The sequence below is a fragment of the Beta vulgaris genome, chromosome 9 (genome assembly GCF_026745355.1).
Source record: "Beta vulgaris subsp. vulgaris cultivar EL10 chromosome 9, EL10.2, whole genome shotgun sequence".
NCBI lineage: Eukaryota > Viridiplantae > Streptophyta > Magnoliopsida > Caryophyllales > Amaranthaceae > Beta > Beta vulgaris.
Window position 1 is genome coordinate 9,008,021 of NC_079210.1, and position 25,973 is coordinate 9,033,993.

A 25,973-nucleotide genomic window follows, 5' to 3' on the forward strand; every position below is an offset into this window, starting at 1 on the left:
ATTAACAATGATTAGTCCATCCTTTATAAAACCATTTCCATGCATCTCCAACCAACTTACATCATTTATTTAAGAGTCAGTCAAATTGACTCTCTCACAAGTTAACTTTGATTAACTCAAATCTCAATCATTTAACGAAGAAGTGAGTGACCTTTTACTTTATAACCTACATGGAAGTAGTTTACTGAACTATTAACTTTGTTTACTAATTATTACAAAAAGAATACAAACATCTTACTTCCATTTTAGTAAACTTTAACTAGTATGCTAACTTTATTATACTAATCCACACTATAGAGTATTCCCTCATCACACTACTAAGATATATTCACACCTAAACCTTGCTATTGGACTTTATGAGCTATTAACTACCTTTAACATTCTTAATAATTCGACACTTAACTTCTTCCTTTCTTACTTTAGTTAAATGAACTAACATGATCACTTGGGTTATAAAATATAGTGACATTGTTCTCGAGTAATTATTACGCTACTACATAATTGACATTATGTAACACCCAAAAAGTGTTACTTAAGATGCTTAAAATGTTACATTATATAATAGGTAACACTTTTTTGGGTGTTACATTTGCCCGTGTTATCTATGCTATTAGGTAACTCTTTTGAAAGACTATAGTAACACTTAAAAAAATGTTACTTTAAATTAGCTTTTGTAACACTTTTAATAGCTATTGTTACACTTTTAAAGTGTTACCTGAAATATCTTACGTAATACTTTTATATCTTTGTTAACATCTTATAGTGTTACCATAACCTATAGTAACACTTTATTCAATATTACGTATTACTTTTTGCTATTTCATGTAGTATCTCGTGCGTCATTAGGTAACACATTTTGTCATCTCCTGTGAGCACCTTGTCGATAATTAAGTAATACTTTTCCTTATAAGGAAAGTATGTATAAATATATAAATCTATACCGAAAATAAAAATACTAACAAGACTATACAATATTGATATACGAATTGTAAATTATATTACAATTAATGATATAATTTTTGTACACTTATTAATGCGATATGCCTATATCGATAGATAAAATAATGAAAAACATTATTATATTCAATATAAAATTAAAATCATCAGATAAAACATATTCATACGATAATCTAAAACTAGATCTAATACTCATATATCTCTTCTTCATCTTCAGTCATCTCGCCATATGCATACATTTTCCTAGCGTCCTGGATAACCTTTGCTACTTGTTTAAGACACTTGATTTGGGAATATTTGGTCACATATTTAAACATCAATCATAAGTATTACAAAATTTTACAGAAGTATAAAGCCATAACCATAACATGGTTGAAACAGGAGTTCTCATGTACAAGAATAAGTTTTTCATGAAGTACTTAAAAATATAATGTACAACTAAAACTAGGAATTGAGGAGTAGAGGCAAGAAAATTCTAAAGCAAAACATACGAAAACCAAAGCCAACCAAATAAATCTTATGTAAAAATGCTCAACGGAGAAAAGTTTAGAAAAACACAATGAGTAAAAAAGAACATCCTTCCCCAATCTAATTCATATAAAATGCAACATTACCTCCTCGATCTTTTCTTCATTATCGGCCACAAGATATAGAAAATTCGAAATCATAGAAACTTAAATAGGCTATGACATAGGGATATTTTAACTGCGGCACAACAGGAATAAAAAAAGTAAAAATAGATATTTAGCGAGGAGAGGCAAATAGATTTGTCCACAAACAGGTGTTCCATATGTAACTTACACTTTAAGATTCCAAATCATAGAAATTGAAATAGGTTGTGACCCCTCTAATAATAATTGGATCAGCAACAATATAGATTAAAGGGTGATAGCTAATATAAGGCAATGTAGTTTCACATAAAAAACGTAAATAAAATGTTGGTTAATCTTGTTAATGATGGCTGGTTATCTGCAATTTCTTAATCCTACTCCTAACAATGGGCATGTGTTTGTATGACTCCTCGAATGACATGTCCATTAGGAGATGTTGTCTCCCTGCCCATACCACTGACTACCTGAGTATATAAAGTTATAAACTACCAAATACCACTTCATCATGGGGTTGACAATCATCATATCTAGCTTAAACAATAAACTCATCTAATATTGCTGCAGCAATATGTCTGGTTTTATAGTTTCAGACTGTAGCTAGAACCAGAGTTAAGTGCTCTTTAAATCATATGTTTTGTTCTCTGCTGGATCAGAATATAGAAATCTGATACTTCTAAGGGATAATAGTTGCTTATTCTATAAGAGCAAAAGGGTTGTTTTAATTGAGTCGTGCATGTTAGCATCATAGAAATTTAAATTTATTTACACCACAAGATCACACAGTAAGTTTAATTTGTGTGAGATAGTTTTATCGCAGGCTTGGTCTCCATGAAAAGGAGATTGAACAAAGCACAATCATCGATTAGTGTACCAAAGAACGAACTTAACATGACAATCATAATTCATAATCATGCTTAAATAGAAGATAATGTTTTTCAGGAGACGTCATGAAAAGTAGTAGACAAGCATTTCAATTTCAAAACAATTTATCAGTTTTCAATACCAAACATCTAAGTAAAACCATATAAAACAAGATACTGAAGCAGTTCTCAACTCAAGGTGAGCCCTAGATTATCGTTTTCAGCTCCATTGTTATTATCGACCCATTTTCACTCAGCTTATCAAACAAGATAAACTCGCGAGTCTACTCAATGACTCTATAGTAGCACATTGAACCATATATGGAACAATCGTCTTTAGCACTTAGAAGATAGGGATGAGCAATATCTCTCCAATAGACTGGAAACAATACATTCCAATTCAAAATCTAACAATCATTCATATAGCTAACCTATAACTCAATGAAAAAATAGAACACAATAATGACCACAAAAATCAAAAGAATTCTAACAAACTGAATTATCCATAAGCTTGAGGAAACAAACAATTTAGATAATATTTGATTCAGATTTCATGATTTATAAACCACATTAACAATCTACTAAACTAACTAAAAAGTTACGGCGCAACCGCAATTCAAAATGGTGTTATGCAACAGTTTTAACTCATTAGACCACAAATTATGGCATATTTTAAAAACCATTACAGTAAATTACCAATCCAGGAAACTAGTATATTGATTAAAATAACATAATTTGAATATCAAAACCACCAAAATTAGTTTTTTTAATATAATTTAGGAATATACAAGGGCTTGTAAAATGAGAAAAGAACCTTACCTGTTAATTGTTGCTTATAACGTGTTCTTGATGCCGGTGGAGGGATGAAGATGTTGTCGAATCTAGTGCAGGCCCGTCGGCGGTGGGTAGGTCTTCAGTCTTGAGTCTCTTGACGTGAGAAAAGAAGAAGTTATTTTAAAGTCCCTATTTTAGTTTTTAGTGTTAGTATTTTAGAAGTGTTGCCTATTTTATAAATCCTAGTGTTACTATTTCAGATTTGTTACGTGTTATAATGTTTATAGTGTTACCATTTCAGAAGTGTTATTATAAAATATTACATATTATAAAAGTGTTACCTTAAATGTTACAAAGACAAAGTGTTACAAATGTGTTACTTAATGTATAGAAAATCTACAATTTGAAAAGTATTACCTAAATGTGTTACTTAAGGTCAATTATATAGTAGTGATTGTAACCATTACAATCTTCTAGCTGCTATCCTTTAAACTTATAACTCAAGCATGAGCTTCAACTACTACTATACATTGACAATATAAAATCCTTTACCAAGATTAGCAACTTTCTATCAATATTAGGACCGAAGAAACTTAGGTTGTCTTTTACTAACTCATAACATTCCAATTCCTTAATTACCAAATAATAACAATTAAGATAATATTCATTATTAAAGAATTGAAAATAATGAATATTATCTTAATCCTACAATCAAATTACTTAATAAATTAGTAAACTAAATGATAATGTTATAAATTAATTCAATACATATTTACAACAATAGTAATAGCATATATTCAGATTTTTGCTAACTTGATACTAACAATTAAATCTGAATTAAGCATTAAGGTTCAACATCAAGTTTCAACCCAATGTCCAAATCATTAGTTCCATGTAAATTTATCAACACTAGTAAGAATTCGGTTATTCAACTCATTTCTTTACAACATGTGCAAAATTCAAACTCAACAAACAACATAAATATCACAATAACATTTATAGCTCATAATTAACTAAACTTAATGGGTAAAGCAAGTTGGACAACCACCACCAAGGCGCTGGTAGCAGCAGCCCACGATGGCGCCAACAACGCCATATCAACAGCGGCGACAACAACAATGGCAGCAACAACAACGACACAAGAACAGGGGAGAGATATCAAGGGCATGGGAGGAGACGTCGTTGGTGACCGTAACACCAATAGCACCGCGACAAGTGCTCAGATTGTTAGATGTTTAACAACCACCAAATATTTTAGTTAAAATAAAATAGGAAGTAATGCAATCCCTTGAAAAAACTTAGAATGCCCAAAATATTCAAGGGATACATTGATTTGCTAAATTTAAGTAATCATTTTTAGAAAGTTAAAAACTATATATACGTAGTTTGAAATGATGATCATCCCAAAAACAAAAAAAGGAAACACAAAGAGAAAGAGAAAAGCTTTAAAGAGAATGTTTAGAGAAAAATTCTTGGGTGTAATTGGGGTGTGTATGTATTGTGAGTTACAATAAGTGTTGTGAACACTTGTGTATTATTTATCTTTTTAGTAAAAGTTTCACAGCGTATTTAGAGATGATAACACTTGTCGGATAATTAATTTATTTGTGTGTGTTATTTAAAATATTATTGTTATTCCTACTAATCTGATTTACAAAGGAAGTTGCATAATTTCCTAACAACTGGTATCAGAGCCGAGTTGGTAAATTTTGTTCGTATCCATAAACGAATCGTAAAATACGATCCAAAGAAGTTAGATTTGAGCGGGAGCAATGGCTGCATATGAAGGAAAGATAAAACTCGAGAAATTCGATGGTGCAGATTTCGGGTTTTGGAAGATGCAGATCGAAGATTACCTATACCAGAAAAAGCTTTATGAACCTCCTGAAACTAAGCCAAGAGAATGAAAGATGAAGATTGGTATCTTCTCGATAGACAAGCCCTCGGAGTTATCCGATTAACGTTATCACGCAATGGTGCTTTTAATATAGCAAAGCAAAAGACCACGACAGGTCTTATGAAAGTTCTATCGACTATGTATGAGAAGCCATCAGCCTCTAATAAAGTTCATTTAATGAGGCGGTTATTCAATTTGCGGATGACGGAAGGTGCATCGGTAGCTAAACATCTCAACGAACTTAATTCAGTCACAACTTAATTAAGTTCAGTCGAAATAGATTTTGAAGATGAAGTTCGAGCATTGATACTTTTGTCTTCATTACCAGATAGCTGGAGTGCTACAGTCACAGCTGTGAGTAGCTCGTCAGGCAGCAATAAGTTGAAATTTGACGATGTTCGTGATCTGGTTCTCAGTGAAGAGATCCGACGGAGAGAGTCGGGTGAATCATCAACCTCTTCAGTTTTACATACAGAGTCAAGAGGAAGAAATACAACCAGAAGGAATGAACGTGGAAGATCAAGCTATCGAGGTAAATCCAGAGATAGGAGATCAAAATCAAGAAATCTCAATAATTCCATGAACTTGAAGTCTATCGGGTGTTGGAATTGTGGGAAGACTGGGCATTATAAAAATCAGCGCAGGAGTGCACTGAAAAACCAAGAAGCAAAGGCAGAAGCAAATGTTACTTCTACTGTAGAAGGAGATGATGCGTTGATATGCTCCTTAGAGAGCAAGGAAGAGTCTTGGGTGTTAGACTCTGGAGCATCATTCCATGCTACATCAAAGAAAGAATTCTTCGAGAGGTATGTCCCCGAAAACCTTGAAAAGGTATACCTTGGTGATGACCAACCTTGTAACATTGTTGGTAAAGGTGTAGTTAAGATTAAGTTAAATGGGTCAGTTTGGGAGCTGAAGGATGTCAGGCATATTCCCGACCTAAGAAAGAACTTGATCTCAGTTGAGCAATTGGCTAGTGAAGGCTACACTACAAAATTCCAAGGTGATAATTGGAAGATTTCAAAGGGAGCCATGTCAGTTGCTCACAGTAAAAAGAGTGGTACTCTTTACATTACAGCAGGGGCATGTTGTACGATTGCAGTTGCAGCAGGAAATGAAAATTCCAAATTGTGGCACCAAAGACTAGGCCACATGAGCGAGAAAGGAATGAAGCTTATGCATTCGAAGGGAAAAGTCTCCGGTTTAAAATCTGTTGAGATAGACATGTGTGAGGAATGCATACTTGGAAAGCAGAAAAGGGTAAGCTTTCAAACTACTGGCAGAACCCCAAAGAAGGAAAAGTTGGAGCTTGTTCACTCCGACGTTTGGGGACCAACAACTACTTCATCCATCGGTGGAAAACACTACTTTGTGACTTTCATCGATGATCACTCCCGAAAGGTATGGGTTTACTTTCTAAAACACAAGTCTGAAGTGTTTGAAGCTTTCAAGCGATGGAAAGCTATGGTCGAAAATGAGACAGGTTTGAAAATTAAGAAGTTAAGAACCAACAATGGTGGTGAATATGAAGACACCACATTCAAGAAGTTTTGCTATGAGCATGGAATCAAGATGGAGAGAACTGTGCTATGTACGCCTCAACACAATGGTGTAGCTGAGCGTATGAACCAAACATTGACAGAAAGAGCCAGAAGCATTCGTATACAGTCAGGTTTACCGAAGCAATTCTGGATAGAAGCAGTCAACACAGCAGCTAACTTGATCAATCGAGGACCATCGACTCCACTAGAATATAAAATACCAGAAGAGGTGTGGACTGGAAAAGAGATAAATTTGTCTCATCTAAAGGTCTTTGGTTGTGTAGCATATGTGCATATTAGTGATCAAGGCAGGAATAAGCTTGATCCTAAATCAAAGAAATGTACTTTCATTGGCTATGGCGGAGATGAGTTTGGATATCGTATCTGGGATGATGAAAATAAAAGGGTGATCCGTACTAGAGATGTGATCTTTAATGAAAGAGTCATGTATAATGATAGACATAAAGTTGATGCCAGCGACTTAGATCAGAGTGGGCCAATATTTGTAGATCCAAATTCTATCCCAGATAGTCCTGTTAGAAGAAATTGTAACTAAGTCCTCAAGAAGGAGAACATTGTGGACACAATAGTACGCAACAATCCGAAACAACACAACCTTCTATTCCAGCTCCTCCTGTACTTAGAAGATCCTCTCGACCTCATGTGCCTAACAGAAAATATATGAATTATCTGTTATTAACTGATGAAGGGACCTGAATGTTATAATGAAGCATGTCAGACCAGTGATTCTAGCAAGTGGGAGCTTGCAATGAAAGATGAAATGCAATCTTTGATATCAAACTAGACATGGGAACTAGCTAAGTTACCCATAGGTAAGAAGGCCTTCACAACAAATGGGTATATCGAGTGAAAAAGGAGCATGATGGTTCCAAGAGATACAAAGCTCGATTAGTAGTCAAAGGATTCCAACAGAAAGAAGGGATTGGCTACAATGAGATTTTTGCACCTGTTGTGAAACTCAATACCATCAGTACTGTATTGAGTATTGTTGCCATTGAAGATCTTCATCTTGAGCAATTAGATGTGAAAACTGCATTTCTTCATGGAGATCTGGATGAAGAAATATACATGCATCAACCAGGGGCGGATCCAGGAATTTTTTATTGCTTGGGCCATATAAATCGAACAAGAAATTTAACTAACCAAAAAATAAGAAATATGAATTTTTGAACGACAAAGATCCACAATCATATGATTATATGTTCCAAAAACATTATTTGATACAAACTATTCTAGTCATCCAAATTGGACTCTCCTTGTTTTCATAGAATTGAAATCATCTATGATCGAGTCAATTGTAAATTTCTCAGCAATATCCTTCTCTATATAGACAATCAAGTACTCCGATAGAAACGTCCTCCATCTTATTTCGCAGCGAGTTTTAACAATTTTCATTGCTGAAAAAGCTCTCTCAGAAGTTGTCGTACTAACCAGAAGAGTTAAAATTAGTCGAATCAATCTATCAACTAAAGGATAGACATTGGACTTACCAATTTCAGCTAAAGTTCGACATAAATCAGTTATGGAACTCAAAATTTTCATCTCATCATGATTAGAGACACATCGGTAAAATAACTGAAGTTGGTACCTCAAATGAAACTGATCATCTTTAGAAAAGTCTGCAGGATAGTACTTTTCTGCAAGACGGCAAATGTTATCCACATTGAAGTATTTATATCCCTTGTTAGGATTCAAAGATGCACTTAAGACAAGAAGCTCTGTAGTTTTCTCACTGAAACGACTATTTAGTTCCTCCAATTGCTGATCCATAGTAGTTGTGAACACATCAATTTTATAATGATGCTCCACTGATATGCTATCTTTGTTACGTCGAGATCGTATTAAGTCAGAATAACTAGCTTGCATATTTGGGACCAGAGTGCCATGTCTGTTGCAAAATGAGAGTACTTTGTCCAAAAGATCTTTCCAACCTTCATCTCTGAGATCTTGAATTGAGGATTTTGTATCAACAAGTAAATCCATAGCATGCAAAATATCTTTTTTTTGTTGTAAGGCTCGACAAAGTAAATCTGTGAAGCCATGAGTTCTTGCATCATATGCAAAATGAATACAAAATCAAATGCTAATAATTTTTTAAGAGCATAATTAGCATCCCCTCGTTGTGAATATGTGGCTCGGCGATCAATGGCTATTTTCTCAAGTATTGTACGTGTCGCATTGAACATTCTTAGTAAACTGCAAATTGATTCAAAATGTGAACTCCATCTAGTATCTTCAGGACGTTGCAATGTACCAATTTGATTCATCCCTTTTCCGTATCAACCTCCTCAATTTCAATCAGGTGCTCCAACTCAGCTACTTGACTATCATGTAACTCATCATGACGCTTGGAAGAAGAACTAACAACATTCACAATAAAAATTAAATCTTTGAAAAATCATGAACCTCAGATACTTCTCTTGCGGCAGAATAAGAGATAATTGCAACTGATGGCCAGACAATCCACTAAATATGCATAAGGGCAATCATCTATAAACAAAGCTTGTAAACCATTCCACTCCCCATGCATATTGCTAGCTCCATCATATCCCTGACCTCTAAGATCTTTAATATTCAACTCATGATTAGACAAAACTGTTGTTATTTCATCTTTGAGGGTTCTAGAACTTGTATCTTTGACATGCACCAAGTCCAAAAATCGCTCTTATACAATACCATCTTTATTAACAAATCTTATAACAATAGCCATTTGCTCCCTTTTAGATACGTCTCGTGATTCATCTATGATTATGCAAAATTTTGAATCACCAATCTCCTTTCGGATTTCATTCTGCACTTTCTTAGCAAAGACATGCAAAATTTGCTTTTGAATTGACGGAGCAATATATTTGGCATTTTGTGGTGCATTTGCTAGCACCACGTCTCGTACATCCTTGTTATAGGATGCAATGAGTTTTAACATCTCTAGAAAGTTTCCTTGGTTTTTGGAGTCGGCATTCTCAACATGTCCCCTAAACGCACACTTTGGAAATGTGAGCCATTCTACAACATTTATTGAAGCTGATAGTCTTAAACGATTATCTGCAATCTGTTTTGGAGTGAGATTTTCAAAAGCAGCGTCTATATGACCTTTAGTTTTCTGAATATTCTCCCAACATTGACCATAATATCCATGAGCTGAATTAATGTCTCTTCCCATATGGGATACAAATGCACAATCTTTTCCACCTACTCTCTTCCAATTTCTAAATCCTTGTACTGTAAAAGTATCTGAACCAGCTTTCCCCAATGGTTTTTTATCGAAAAGAAAGCATAAACAATAGGCAGCATCGTCAGTTGTTGGTGAATACTCTAGCCACGTAAAAGTCTTAAACGAATTAGATACAAATCGACGTGGATGACTTTCTAGACCTGATAAGGGATACTCAGATAAACGAGTTTGGTAAGGTCCAAACTCAATGAACTTGCCCACAATTTCTCGTTGTATCCCCAAGGGATAACTACTGATTGGCTTACGCAATGCTGGATCACGCACAAAAGAAGTGTCACTACTATTAGGTTGTTGATTCGGTATCTGAGTTTGATTATCTGGAATCACATTGTTCGTCGTTTCATTAGGATCATCAAAGTTCACGTTATCAACATTTATTTCTGGAGTAGGTTTTTGTTTTTGGAAGTACGAATCAATGGTTTTTCTCTTCATATTTTAAACCTAGAAAAAAAATACTGAATTCTATTAATAATATATCAGAATAAGACATTTTGAATAAAAATTATATGTTAAGTGCTAAGAAAAAAGTTATAATATACTTTGTCTAGCAATTAGCAATTATCAATTATCCTAGTTAAGTAATTTATTAATGATATATAAAAATTAACTATTAAATTAATATGCAATATAACAATAACATGATACAACTATGCAAGTCAATTAGTCATACAAGCAAAGAGTTAAAAAATAAAATAAAAACATGGTTGCCAATTTGGAGTATTGATCGCCAACTATGCAAATGCAAGCTACTGCCTAGTGCCTACTAATTGCTAAAGAGGTAGAAAGTAAAGGTGTGTACAGAGTATTGATTGATGACAATCATATTCATGGCATCAGCATTCATAAAGGGTTGCAAGAAATCAAGAAATAATAAAATATAAAAAAAAGTTAAAAGCACCTAACAATTAACTAATAAAATACTATAGAATAAAGAAAGAAAGTATTGTACTTCTAGATGAAAATCTGAATTTTGCTATTGTACTTGCAGCACTGTTGCTTTCGCTGAGAGCCTGAGACGCCTACTTCACGCTGCAATTACCCTACTTCACGCTGCAATTACCGACTTGTCCGACTAGGGTACTAGGGTAGGGACTAGTATTTTCAGTTTTTTATAATTGAATATCTTTTTTAAACCTTGAAAACTCCAATTTTTTGGTTTATTTTATATCTATTATAATGGGCTTTTATAATAGACTGATTTTATATTGGACCATGGGGGGGGGGGGGGGGCCAAGGCCCGAGTAGGCCCCCCCCCCCCGGATCCGCCCCTGGCATCAACCAGAAGGTTTCTTAGAAAGTGGGAAAGAAAATATGGTGTGCAAACTTAAGAAAAGTTTGTATGGCCTAAAACAATCCCCAAGACATTGGTACAAAAAGTTTGATAACTTTATGCATAGGGAAGATTTCCAGAAGTGTAACGCTAACCACTGTTACTACGTCAAGAGATATCAATCCAGTTACATCATATTACTACTTTATGTCGATGATATGCTAGTAGCAGGCCGGTTCGAATATGGATGATATAAGAAGGTTGAAGCAGCAATTATCAAAGGAGTTTGACATGAAGGACTTAGGTCCAACAAAGAAGATTCTTGGAATGCAAATTACAAGAGATAAGCATAAAGGTACTCTGCAGTTATCTCAAGCAGATTACATCAAACGTGTTTTACAGAGATTTAATATGAGCGACGCTAAGCCAGTCATCACACCCTTAGCAAGTCACTTTCGATTATCCAAGGATCAGTCTCCTCAGACGGAGGAAGATAAAGATTATATGGCTAAGGTTCCATATGCCTCAACCATTGGAAGTTTGATGTACGCAATGGTTTGTACAAGACCATATATTGGACATGCAGTGGGAGTTGTTAGCAGGTTTATGTCAAATCCAGGAAAAGTTCATTGGGAAGCAGTGAAGTGGATTTTGAGGTATCTACGAGGTACCACGGAAAAGTGTTTGTACTTTGGTAAAGGCGAATTAAAAGTGCAAGGTTATGTCGATGCAGACTTTGGAGGTGAAGTCGACCATAGAAAAAGCACCACCGGCTATATATTCACAGTTGGAAATACAACATTTAGTTGGATGTCGCAATTACAGAAGATTGTTGCTCTATCCACTACAGAGGCTGAATATGTAGCGGTAACTGAAGCTAGTAAAGAAATGATATGGCTTCAAGGTTTGTTAACTGAGTTGGGATTCAAGCAAGAGAATAATGTACTGCACAGTGACAGTCAAAGTGCAATACACTTAGCAAAGAATTCAGCATTTCATTACAGAACTAAGCATATCGTACTTCGATATCATTTCATAAGATCTATGTTAGAAGATGAAGTGTTAAAGCTGGAGAAAATTAAAGGAACTGAGAATCCGGCAGATATGTTAACAAAGACGGTGACTATTGACAAACTGAAGTTGTGTTCAACTTTAGTTGGCCTGCATGAATAACATAAAGAGAAAGCTCGATTGCATGGAGTAAGGTGTGAAGACAGATTAAAATCAGCCTTCAAGTGGGAGATTGTTAGATGTTTAACAGCCACCAAATATTTTAGTTAAAATAAAATAGGAAGCAATGCAATCCCTTGAAAAAACTTAGAATGCCCAAAATATTCAAGGGATACATTGATTGCCTAAATTTAAGTAATCATTTTTAGAAAGTTAAAAACTATATTTTACGTAGTTTGAAATGAGTAATGATCATCCCAAAAAACAAAAAAAGGAAACACAAAGAGAAAGAGAAAAGCTTTAAAGAGAATTTTTACAGAAAAATTCTTGGCTGTAATTGGGGTGTGTATGTATTGTGAGTTACAATAAGTGTTGTGAACACTTGTGTATTATTTATCTTTTCAGTAAAAGTTTTGCAGCGTATTTAGAGATAATAACACTTGTCGGATAATTAATTTATTTGTGTGTGTTATTTAAAATATTATTGTTATTCCTACTAATCTGATTTACAAAGAAAGTTGCATAATTTCCTAACATAGACATGGCGGAGCACACAAGCAACACCGCTCGCACAGCGGTGAAGAGGAAGAGAACAGAGTATAGAGAGAGAGAGAGAGAGAGAGAGAGAGAAAACGAGCACCCCACACACAGTAGAGAAACGGAACACATGAAAACAACTCCGGCGAGCTTAGCAGAACCGGTGAGGTAAGAGCACAAACGAGAGAGAGAAACCGAGGGGTTTTACAGGGAGGAGATCAGAGAGAGGGTTTTGGATTAGGGTTTCTCGGGTTATCACGGGGTTGGGATTGGGGTTTTCTTTTCTTTTTTCTATGAGATAGAAGAATCGAGTGGAATGAAATGGGTTGGAGGTGGTTTTGGTTTCTTTAGTAAACCGACAAAGGGTGTAATAAGGTATCGAGTATTGGTTTCCTTAATTGGCCAAACACCCCTCAACTAATTGCACACTAGAATTTTTTGCACGCGATGCGTGCTTGAATTTTTTTCGAAACAGAAACTTGATTTTCTTCGGTATAAGAGTCAAAATTTGAACATTAGACATATGAAGTATAGTTGTTTTTATTTGCAAAATTTGGTGGTTTAGTTTCTATCACTTAAGTCTCTCACCATCCTTTTTGTTTTTCAATATTTTTCAAAGTTAAATTCTATGAACAAAATAGAAATTTTATTGAATTTATTTATGATTTCTAATATTATAATTTTTTAGTTGATTTTTGAATTAAGTACAGGTTTTCATAAATTGTAAAGAAAGTGGACACTTTGATTTCAAGTCAATTTTTTCATAAGTTGTAGTTTGTAAGTGAATTTTTAAGTTTTTGTAAAGCTTCCTCATTTTAGTGATTTGCATAACGCAAATTATGCAATTTTATTATTTTAGTTGACTTGTGAGTGATTGTTATAATTATATTTTAGGTATCTTTGTTTGAAGCCCCCTTTGATTTGTAAGTGAATTTGTAATTTAGAATGGGAAGGGGGTAACATAGTCTCTTCATTCGGGGACACCATAGCTCCCCCTTCCAGCCTTCCCTTATATAATAGAGATATGTTGTACTTTAATTCTTGAATGATATTTTACATAAACCTTTTTACCTTGATAATTAATCGCTATTATATATAATAGAAAAAGATAGGTCCAAATATATGTAAAAGTTTCATTATATATAGGAAACACTATAAAAAAGTAAATATTTTTTTCCTTGTCTAACTTCTAAATTCTGATTTCACTACAAATACACCTCTATTTTTTATCATGACCCACCATTAATTGTGAATGGTTCTTGAGAATAGTGATTTGTAAGTAAATTTTTGTAAATGTTTTTGTATGTATTGACGTTTTAGGTTATTAGTTTTAGTTTGTATGTTAATTTTAAGTTTTAATAAAGTTTCCTAATTATTTGAGTGATTTGCGTGATTTTATAACGTGATTTTCTCAATTGTATGAGTGATTTGTAAAGTTTCTTCTTTTAACTGATTTGTAAGTGAGTGTTGTAAATTAATTTTCGGTAGTTTTCTTTGACTGTCGATTTTGATTTTGACATTCCTTTTGTAATTTAGAAAGGAAAGGGGAACAAAATAGGCATTTCAAAAAAGGACACCATTGCTCCCCCCTTCCCTTATATAATAGAGATAAAACTCCAAATATAAATTAGTAATAATAATAACTTCATTAAATTAAATAATTTAATATATTACAAACACGACATAATTAAATACTCATATTCTTAACCCAAATATATTAAAAATATTCGAAATATAATTAACTTAATAATTGTAGTTAGCATTTAATAAACGCCTTTAAAAACAAGCCTGTTACACTAACATAAAAATGGAAATTTCGTGTATCCATGATATTTATGTTGGTTGTCCTACTTTGTGAGTCACAACAAATAAATAATTCACTAATAACTTAAAGTTGAAAGTGAATAGGAATAAGCGTTAGACTTGTGCATGTCTGAAGTGTTGGACTAGTATGAGTTGGAGTACATGGTGGTAGCCCATGGCTTTTCTTAGGACCGCATTGATCACCATGTTCTATTTTATCTGATTCTGTACCTTGATAGCGTTGGTCGCGGGTGTATGGATTCGCGCCCGTATTTCATCCTCTAAATTGAAGACTTGTTTGGTATGAATAACTCTATCCATTGCCTATTCACTCTAATTATAATTAATCTATTGGTTGTGGAGTCAAGTTTAGTATACTGGTGAATCTGTTATTTTTTTTATTTTATTATATATCATTGAGTTAATGTTTATCAGTATCATGTTAGGTTTTATATTTTATTTATTATATAGTACATAGCTTTGCTGATTATATGCTTTTTTGTGTGTCGATCATGGTTGTGCCTTATTGATCCTGTGATGACCCATTTGGTGAGCAGTCTCTCAGTATCAATAGAGGATCGACCATTCCAAGTCTTAAGACGATGCATCCTAGGTTCAGGTTTCGTTGTAGAGCTTGTGTTTTAGTTATTTGATGCTTTAATAATTCTGATTTGGTTTGAATAGTTAACTTTAAGCTGGTTCTTTTTTTGTTTGGTTTTGGAATTGAGTAAGTTATTTATGTTTTCAAAGTTATTTATAATTTCCGCTGCAAAATTTTGAATAAGCCGATATGTCATTACACGGGCGATAATGCTTTGATAATTCTCCAAGTTTTATATGAAAAAGATATTTTGGAAGTTAGAGAAATGTCGGGGTGTTACAAAGTGGTATGTTGGAGCTTAGTTCTTATTGGCCTTTCGTGCCGATCTTTTTTTTAGGTGCCTAGTTACTTAGAACGAACTTCATAAAAAACGAGCTCCTACTTATTCGTTGTTCTTAAATCATTTTTCAAATTCAAAACATGTTTCAAAAAGGGGTTCGAAATTTTGGTTAGTTCGAAAAAAAATTTGGTTCAAATTTTTTTAGTCCGAATTTTTTTTTTTTTTGAACATCACTTATTTAATTATTAGTTGTTTATTTTAGTACCTCTAGTTTATTTACTAATTTTGTGAGAGATAGGTAGAATAGGAAGGGCATATAAGATAGAATTATTATATGTTTGTTCAGCATGCTCATACTTTTCTTCCATGCTTAACTGTTTAATGTTATTGCTGGCTTTGAATTATCTATTTATTCTTATTATTTATTGTTGGCAATATACGCTAAGTGAGGATATTTGATAATTTATTTAACATTAATTGATGAGTACATCCCAACCCAACAAATAAAAAAGGTATGTTAAAAACTACGCTATAAATTGATTTATAAGAAAATACATACTTGATAAATAAAAATTGATGGCTGGCACAAAAATCTACACTTTTGCTTGAGTAATATACTAATCGCTTAATCGTCAATTATTCACATGAGTGATCAAATTGATATTTAGCAATATTAATGTTACTTGTATGGAAAGTGAATTAAGGGTCATATACTCATATAGTATTGTTTTAATAATTATTTAGACAAAAGCACATGATTAAATTGATTCAATTTACAATGATTATCGAAATGGTGGCAAGTTGGAAATGAAAAACATAGTCATAACCCCTCCTTGCTTTTTTTTTAAAAAAAATGAAAAATCTATTAATAGAATCATACTCCCTCCGTTTTATTTTAATTCTTACACTTTGACATTTTGCACTATTCACAAATTGCACTTCGATCTTCGTTTGTGATTTATACGTGAATAAAAACATAGTCATGTGAGATCTTGTTAGATTCGTCTTAGTATATATATTTTATTAATATGTACATTATATAATTTTTACAAATACAAAACTACAGATATATAACCTCAAAGTTTTGCATTGACATGCGTGAAAAGTGTAAGTATGTAGTTTAAAATGCAACGGAGAGAGTGATGGGCAACCGTGTTCAGTTTCTATAAATTTATAATTATCAATAACCAATCAATTATATCATAAAAAAGCATTGCCAAATTAATAATAAAAAAGCTAGTAATGTATGCAAATACCTATAACCTAAAAGATCAATTGATGCACTGAAGGCTGATGTTATGGTGTTTCTTCTCCCGTTCTCCAAATTGACGCATAATGCAATCTACATAGTCACTGTAAATCTGTGCAAAAAGAGTAACTTTTGAGAACCTCGTGTAACGTGGATTCTTGTTATTTTGGCCGATCTTTTTTGGGCAGTTATACGTCTGACTATTGTATCGTTTGGATTTGAAAGAGTAACTTTTGCAAACCTCGTGTAACGTGAATTCTTGTTATTTGGCTGATCTTTTTGGGTAGTTATGCGTCTAACTGTCATACTGTTTAAGTTTGGACCCTTTTTTTTTTGGCTTTACTAAACAACGCCCTATAATTTCCTAGTAACGCCCTACATACGGTATTTTTATACCGTATTTATATACTTGTATTTCTTTCTCTCTCCTCCCTTTCTTCCTCCACTTTATCTCCCATCTTCTTCCACTCACCACTACAATCACCGCCGCACCACCACCGCTCAACCACCACCACCGGAACACCACTAAACCACCACCACCGCACTACTACCCCGACACACCACCACCCCCTTTCTCTGTTTTTTTTTTCAATGAAAGGAAAACTTGGAGACCTGCATATTTATTATAGTGCACAATCTCTTTAAGAATGCAGAACTCCATCAGATCTCCACCATTAAAAAACAGATCTCTTGAAGTAGTTTTTTCTTAAAGAGATTATGCACAATCTCCACCACATCTAGCGATACATCTAGCAAAATTAAAGTACCGCCCTTGAATCTAGCGATACAGAATGAGAAGGTAAATCCTTCTTCTACCCTTTATATTTGTTGAGATTTCTGGAATTCTGGGTTTACTTAACTAAGTTGACATTGTTGAATTTTTTTTTTTCAATTTTACAGTGAATTTTTTTTAAAAAAAATTAAGGGGGCGTCCACCATGGACGCCCCACCACCGGTGGAGGTGCCCATGACAGGCGCTCCACCACATGGTGAGGCGCCTGCCATGGGCGCCGCCACCAGTGGTGGGGCGTCTATGGTGGACGCCTCTTTTTTTTTTAATTTTAAAAAAAAAAATTAAGGGAGGCGTCCACCATGGACGCCCCACCACCGGTGGAGGCGCCCATGGCAGGCGCCTCACCATGTGGTGGAGCGCCTGCCATGGGCGCCTCCACCGGTGGTGGGGCGTCCATGGTGGACGCCTCCTTAAAAAAATTTAAAAACAACCGGATGTCTGCCATCGCTACGCCGGGATGTTCGTGAAGGTTTTGCCGGAGGCCGGAAATATGCCGCCGCCAAAGTCGTTGCTATCGTGTCGCCGGAATTCTTGTCGCCGGAGAGCTTGATTGATACTCTTTCTTGATGATAGAGATGGAGTAAAAGAGTTAAAGAGAGTGGAGATGGAGAGAGAGTGATAAGTGAGGGAGGGTGATGAGAGTGATGGAGAGTGGTGATGAGAGTGTGGGAGGGTGGGAGAGGGAGGGTGGAAGAGTGAAAGTATTAAAATACAACTTATGTATTTGTGTACTAAAATACAGGGCATTAGTAGGAAAATCTAGGGCGGTGTTTAGCAAATGAGTTTTTTTATCAGGTTAGATATCAAGTTGTATCAAATTGTTTTCCCGAAAACCTTTTCGGAGCCAAGCCCAATCCCGACGTCATAATCCTTATTCTGTACCTTCCTCTTTCTCTTTTGTCTATTATCTTCCCTCATTTGACTAATCCAAACAAATAAGCAATATTGTTTTTTTGGAATATGTTTTTCACAGACTTGGTTATTTTCAAATGATTTGCAATAATACCCTTCGAAATGTTTTCCACAAATTACCAATTCTTAACTGAAAATATTTTAAATCAAATTTATCATTTTCCATTGTTATTGGTCCCTCTGTCCTTGAGATAAACATTGTACATTATTAACGAAATAGGACAATAACGAGTATGCGTAACAACGAAGAGATCATCCATCACATGATGGTAGGAGTTATAAGCAGAAACTGGAAAGGACAAAGATATTAATAAACAAGCAAATTATCTTATGCACAATCATTTACATAGAAAGAAGCTGTGATTAAGACACAGATGATATACATATAAATATTAAATTTACAAGGCAGGCTAAAAGCTGGCATATGCAACTATAATTCATATTTTTACAAATAGCACACTTCAATGACGCATTGAGAGTTGAGACCAACATTTCTTCCTTCACTTGCCACATATAGTTAAATCACCTGTTAGCATCTATAAACATCAAAAGTTTGGAACGATTTGAGTAACATACTCAAGGAATATGTCCTTAGACATCTCGACAATTACTAAATATTAATAGGAGTTATATTATAAAGATAATAAAGTTAATCATTTTAGTAATCATATTTTCTTGCTAGAGAATAAATATGATTAATAGGACAATATGAATTTGGCCTATTAGTAAAATAGATTAAACGTATGAGGTCACACATTGTAACACAAGTTGGACAAAACAATCCAGATCCATTTAGGATTAAAATTGGGCCGATCCAAAGGAGAATAGGAATAGAATTAGTTCTCCTAATTAACTTATGACTCTTCTAATATATATATATATATATATATATATATATATATATATATATATATATATATATATATATATATAGGATATAATATTAGGATTTAGGTGATCAATTCATTAATCAAATTTTTTTCACAAGAGAGAGAAACCTTAAACTATTTCTTCTACACCTACGCCTATACCATCAAAAGCAAGAGAATTTCTTCTCTTCGGTTCTAGTAGACGTTGGTGTTTAACTAATGCTCGTGGAGTGATTAGAGGAACAACACTTGGGACTCTCAAATCTTCAAAGTTTGCATACAACAGGAAAATCACGCTATAAAGGTTTGATATTTAATCCCTATTGAATGATTCATGTGTTTGATTATGTTTGCGATCTAATGATAAATGTTAAGAAATTGTTTCCTAAAAATCCGCTATTTGCAGCTATATATTCCTACACTACAACCGAAAGGAAATCACAAAAAGAAAACATATTGTTATGTTTCAAATTCTCATTTTTACACTAAGGTTACACATCACTGATTGATACAACGAAGAAATTGCGAGAATTCCAAAGAATAAAGCATCGCCTAAAACGGTTTGCAAGTACAGAACTACACTCAACGCATGCAAACCTAGATTTGGTTGCCAAAGCACTAAATCCCTATTTAAAAAACGCCAAACTGCAAGACGCTCTACGCCTCCTATCTCACTAGCTGGTCTTCCCCAATTGAGAGGGTTATGGACTTATGGTTATGTGGGTTAAGTGTACACCAAACTGCAATACTAGCAGGTCTTTCCCAATTGAGCAGGGTCATGGTTAGCGGGTTTAGTGTATATCGCACACATGCATGCCTATATATTTTTGCTTTAACAAGACTCCTGGCTATTTGGGATGCGTTCTCTTCACTTTAGAAATTTAAGTTTAGACGTTCATATAAGTTCCAATAACTGCCAATGAATTATAGAATAAACTTCAATAAGTTTAATTCAGAGAAGTAGAATGCCTAATCAATTCCATATCATCCGTCCTCTTTAGCTTTTGTTTTCTTTGTTTCAACTTCCAAACAAAGATCACTTAAGACATCAATCTACTATCCCATCTGAAATATCATTGCTGTATACGTATTACTTATCATCTTCTCAATAGGAATGCAATTATAAACAAATTTTTAGTATGATGTATCATGTATGCATAACCTAAATTGAAATAGTTAAGAGTATTGTCTGAAATAAAGCAATTATTGACATTCAAAATTATAGAGCACCCTTCAAGATGAAGATAATTTCATCAGATGAGTATGGTTTTATGTGCTAGCAGATATCGTACCTCAAAAAGATAGAGCCAGTACCTCAAAAAGATAGAGCCAGTCATTTACCAAATCTCAAAGTGCTCAATTTTTTCCAGACTCTAACCAAGCTAACTAGTTAAACGCTAAGTGACCTTCCTGAATCCTGTGAGTCATGACTAATTTAAAAATTCCCCAAATGATAATTCAATATTCTGACCCTACAAACTGCAAAGCTTTATCATTTAACCAACACTTCTTTTTCAAGAACACATAGTTATAACCGTTTGGTAGGCGATACTAAATGGTGCTAATATCAAATGAAATTTGCAAGAAAAACTAACTACTAAATTCTATGGTAATGGTATCTCGTCTCTGAACACGTGGTTTCCTTTGCAAATTTTCATTCCCACTCGATACCACCTCTAAAGTGGTAATGGATAGTCATGATATTTTGATGAATAAGATCAGATGATTGGGAGTTGACAAGCATTGCCATGGACATTGACAAGTACTATACAAGCTACACAAGTTTTGTTACTATTACCATTACTTATTACCATCTACCAATAGACTGTTAGCCTGTTATGTGTTTGCGTTGGCTTGGACATCAAGAATCCATGTTGAAGTATAGAGGTCCGGACGTATAAAGCTTCCAAAGTTCCATTTCTAACTCCATATAAAAAGCACTTGGCAACTGTATGGAAATACCATAGTTACATAAATCACTTCTCAACCACCCTCTCAGCTGTGCTACATTTGTGTACAAGCATCAAAAAGAGGTTACCAGTTATGACAAATTGCAAGTCACTGGTCAATTGGGTGAGAACTCAAAGTAGATACGTCAATTTAAAGAGGGATTAGGACAGATGATCAAGGGAAAAGAATTAGCATTTCAAAAAAATTACACAAGAGTATTTTGTATCAGACTAGAAATTTACCCCCCATGAAACACATGATGGCAAGTGGAGTAGCTTACTCGTACCATTTTGCAGATTGTAGTAAACAATTTCCGAGGTAAGAACGTTGGAGAAAAACAAAATATACAGATAGAGGATCAGAAAAGTTCTCTAAGGAAAAATGTAAGGAAGCTTACATGATGGAGTTCCACGAAGGCAGTGCTGGAAAAAACTAATTTGGACGCCAGCTTTGAGGTAAGGATAATTACCCTGTAGAGTCTCTACATTTCCGACCCTTCTCCCCTTTCATGTCAGATCAATTAACAATGCCCTTGCAAAATAGAACTATGCATCGGAAGTTTATAATACATCTCAGTTAAAATACTTTCAAAAGAGCACATAAATAGATTAATAATGTAGCTAACAGCCAGAGATATTCAATACCATTTGGAGAGCTAAACCATGAAGAAGGTACCGATTGTGGTTTGACGAAGAACTTTAGTACTTCGATCTAGGCCATGAGAAGCCACCTAAAAGATAAAACATTAGTGTGCTCGAATTTGAAATAGATACATAGTACTAATGCATGACAAAAAGAGTAACGACCAATATAGAATCAGTTAATGAAACAGAAGCAAACAAAAGATGTTGGGTATTCACCCCTCACCATGTATGTCAAAGCTGCATAGCGTTCCTCATTCAGATATAATGGTTTGCCCCTACGCATCTCAACATCCTGCGAGAGAAAGATATAGTACAAAGAAATAAGCTGCCAAAACCCAAACTTCTCTTTTATTGTTTTACAGTTACACAACCTATGCTACTCAGACTATTCATTTTACATCAAGCACCCATGTCAGATCCTCGAAATTTTGACATGAATATGGAAACTCTTGACACTTGCTTTTTGGCTAATATGATGGAAGTTTTTCTTCAGACAGGAGATGCACACTTGGATACGTATCCATGTCCGATGCTTCCCAAGTGTGACAATGACACAGAGCCTGTCAATTTGCCCAATGATAGAGACGCGTCTCTAATAATACTGATTATATCCAGGATATTGTTCGACTAATAAGTGAAAGCAACCGTATAGAAAAACCATAAACTAATCTCACTAGGCTTTGGATGAACAAGATAGCAACTTAAGCAAATAAATTTCCTCATACATTACCTCTTCACCAAATGCATCAAGGTAAGGCGAGTGCCAAGGAGCTTGTCTTGCATTGCGCTGAAGCAAGATTGTCGTTTTCTATTGACAAAGGAAACAGCTTAAAGATATAGTATAAAGGGCAAAAGAGGACTAGGGGGAGGTAGATATACTGTCGCCATATAATAAGTCATATGATAATAGGCCAACAGCGAATAACAATGAAAAAATAGTAACTTGGAAGACGTCATGGACTCACCCTAATTAAGAGGAATACCCCAGTCCCAGCACCACACAACGCTGCATGAGCTTGGCATCCACTTTCACTACAGAAAGAGAAAGTTGATTAATAAATGCAGCGAGATAATATAAAATGAGCACTCTCTACTGATGCAAAAGAATGAAAAAAGTGATTCTGAACCTGCAACAAGACTTCCATGCTGGAGAACATAGTCTACCACATAAAAGGCACAAGGCAGGCTCCTCTTGCATAGTTTCACAGCTAGGGCATTGGACTTTAATATACCTGAACAAGAAGATGTGAATTTATAAAGAGTTGCAACATAAAGCAATCAGAAAGAATATACGAATTGGCATGTGGCTGTCAACAAAAGAAAACAGAAACCTCTGCATAAGATCCTGGTAAACAACAGGAAGACGCATCAACTGAAATGGAATTGCTGGAGTTGCACGCAGAGAATGTTGAACACGTTGGTCCTCAAATTCCATAGAAAAATGATGAAACCATTTCAACATCATAGAACGTAGACCTCCATCTTTAAGAACTATATCCAATGTAGGAATTTTGAACATATTTCGCAATTTACTAATCTCATCCATATCTCCAAGGACAACACTAGCCGCCTGGCAATCAGAGATCTCCAATGATTCATCAAAGTCACCAAACCTTGAAGCGGAAGGTGAAGTGGCAGAAGACTTCAGAAGTTTCCATAACAACAGGCATCTTCGCAAATATGGTAAGCTAAAATTATCAATCACATCCTTGACATGACAAGAAGGATCAATATAATTTGAAATGAAAAACTGCTTTGTAATGGAAGATTTTCCAGCTAATTTGGCAATATCATTAACCAGGCAATCATTAAAGCCTAAATCATTCACGTTGCAGTCTGAGTATGAACAGTACGTGATTACAGCCTGCAAATTTTGAAATTTTTCAGAGATGAACATACCATAAGCAGTAATAAAACAAAATTTAAGAAATTGTCACACACCTGAATAATAGACACACCATAAAAGACATGCACGAGAGATAAGAAAGACTCTCTTGATGAGAGGAATGGATAGGGAAGGCAAAATAGAATCCACATCAATGTCGAGAAAGGATCATGAATCAGAACAGGATTTGAAGCTTGGTCCCAAAATTGCATGTCAGGATACAGCATCTCCCCGTTTGTATGTTTTAATATGCCCAACACTTTACCTGACAAATTTAAAAATTAGATGCAGCATTTTCATGCAGTAAGCTCAGGTGTCTCAAAGACCAAATTAACAGAAAATAACAGCAGTAGACAATTCATACAAGATTGAAATCAAGTTTCAGCACAAAAATAAAATAACATCTCAATTTTCAAGTAAAAAATTGATCACATTTACTGTTTGGCTTTGGAGCACTATGCGTTAGAATCCACCTTACCTAAGCTTGTACCTACTTTATATTTTCCTTTCTACTTTCTAGTATTTTCTTCATTTTTCTAGGATTTATGACAGCTTTCCTTCACTATTATGTTTCTGGCTTTCTGGTTTTCTGCTGTTCAAACGTAGTAAAGACTAGCCCTGTCCCACAATAGGCTTGTATCCTGGTTGGCAAATGGCAAAAGTGCACAGCCGGTTTAAGTGTCCAACCGTTCGGCAGTGACACTGTGCCTCTCAGGGTTAGGAACACTATACTTGTTTACACAATTTTAACATGCATCAAGAATAACATTTTGTCATGATTATCAGACTCAGCAGACAAATATTCCCTAATGAAGTTCAGTTTACAGGTGACCTACAAGCCATATTCATGATTCAGTCTTGGCTACAATTTTCAAATCAAAAAAGGCAGATTCCCATCAAAGAAGTGTCAAGGGTTTTTCCCTTCAACAAGCTGCCTCCGTCAGTAGCTGTGATTCTTATCACCAAGATCAATTATAGGCTACAACATCTCAAAAATAAATGTCTCATAGGCATCCAAGTATAGATGACTCAAGAATGTTCATGTGGTCATCGTTAAATAGAAAGATCAGGTAAGTGAAACATTTTGTTTTAAGCGAGTGCACTGTGACACTGTCCCATAAGCCTATTTAGAAGATCTTCAGTGGAATTAAAAAGAGAAGTCAACTATAAGCCCACAACACCTAGCAGGAACTGAAAAAACCAGACGTGAAACTCCAATGAGGGAAACACATTTACAGACAAATTTGCAAGAGATAATAACCCCATCAATGTGACTTTCAGCTTTCATTATATACCACAACATGAAAATATAAGACTAGGCTTTTCTCACCCACCATGCGGTAATGCAAGGGTAATGCACTCATCGACAAAACTGGTTCTTCATGGATACAAAAACAAGGAAATACCCATTGATATTGAAAGGAATACTCATACCTTCTCCACTGATTGCTCCCCCAAGATACTTATCACTGGTAATGCCAGAACAAATAGATGCTGAAAATAGTTGAAGGCCTCTAAATCTTAATAGCAAATCTGGCAAGTTTTTGCTCCTAGTGCTTTGGATGGTTTTTAGCAGCAATTGCAATACAAACCCACTAGATGACCTAAATTCATCATACAGAGAACTAATGCCATTCCTTGCACTCAGAGAGTTCTTTCCGCAGCGAGCAGCAATTTCTGTTGATACAATGGAATACTTGAGAGTGGTCCACATGAGAGCAGAGGGGCTCACTCTCCCCGATTTTGAGAAGACATCCTGCTTCCTTGGAAAATACATCCCGCTTAGCAGTTGGAAGACAGGTTCAAGATTAGGCCTTATCCTTCTGTTCCTCTGCATAGGCAACGCCTTCAGCATTTCGCCCGTTGAAACAAAGGAAGCTGCAGTTTGTAACATAGACAAGGCATATTGAAGCCGCAATGAAACACTCTCCTCTTCAGACGCAGTCAAAGAACCAAAAGAATGCGCTGCAGAGATAGTGGGATCTGTTGGCTGCTCCCAAAGTTTATGAGAATCACCTGCCGCAGCAGGTAGTGTAGAGTTCGCAAGGCGGCGACATACTGGACAGAGAAACTCACCCTGTAAAACAGCAATGAGTGAAAGATGACAAAGACCTGGA

At 34.9% G+C, this 25,973-nt stretch overlaps 3 protein-coding genes and 1 long non-coding RNA gene across 8 annotated transcripts in view; all 4 read right to left on the minus strand.

Moving 5' to 3' along the window:
* Window positions 1-980: 980 nt before the first annotated feature.
* LOC125493459 (uncharacterized) lies at window positions 981-3,392 on the minus strand. Its single transcript, XR_007270031.1, has 2 exons — window positions 3,248-3,392; window positions 981-1,238 (listed from the first exon to the last, which is right to left on the minus strand). It is a non-coding gene; the product is annotated as an uncharacterized LOC125493459 (long non-coding RNA).
* Window positions 3,393-7,897: 4,505 nt separating this feature from the next.
* Window positions 7,898-8,644, minus strand: LOC130590146 (uncharacterized). The gene has a single exon (XM_057392145.1). The coding sequence runs from the start codon at window positions 8,642-8,644 to the stop codon at window positions 7,898-7,900; it is 747 nt and encodes a 248-aa protein (XP_057248128.1).
* Window positions 8,645-9,326: 682 nt separating this feature from the next.
* LOC104902931 (uncharacterized) lies at window positions 9,327-10,325 on the minus strand. The gene has a single exon (XM_057392146.1). It carries the CDS (start codon window positions 10,323-10,325, stop codon window positions 9,327-9,329), a length of 999 nt encoding a protein of 332 aa, XP_057248129.1.
* Window positions 10,326-18,798: 8,473 nt separating this feature from the next.
* LOC104902895 (E3 ubiquitin-protein ligase PRT6) overlaps window positions 18,799-25,973 on the minus strand; it is a 42,843-nt gene continuing 35,668 nt past the window's right edge. For 2 of the 5 annotated variants that reach the window (XM_010690830.4, XM_057392087.1), the window contains 10 exons: window positions 25,291-25,933; window positions 23,913-24,121; window positions 23,303-23,835; window positions 23,099-23,203; window positions 22,937-23,003; window positions 22,702-22,779; window positions 22,195-22,263; window positions 21,972-22,057; window positions 21,725-21,872; window positions 18,799-19,034 (listed from right to left, as the gene is read on the minus strand). In XM_010690830.4, the coding sequence (XP_010689132.2) occupies window positions 21,983-22,057; window positions 22,195-22,263; window positions 22,702-22,779; window positions 22,937-23,003; window positions 23,099-23,203; window positions 23,303-23,835; window positions 23,913-24,121; window positions 25,291-25,933 (1,779 nt within the window). In that variant the 3' untranslated portion in view covers window positions 18,799-19,034; window positions 21,725-21,872; window positions 21,972-21,982. Of the gene's footprint in view, window positions 19,045-19,448; window positions 21,326-21,724; window positions 21,873-21,971; window positions 22,058-22,194; window positions 22,264-22,701; window positions 22,780-22,936; window positions 23,004-23,098; window positions 23,204-23,302; window positions 23,836-23,912; window positions 24,122-25,290; window positions 25,934-25,973 lie in introns of those variants that run through there. The other 3 variants (XM_057392090.1, XM_057392088.1, XM_057392089.1) reach the window with 3 other exon arrangements.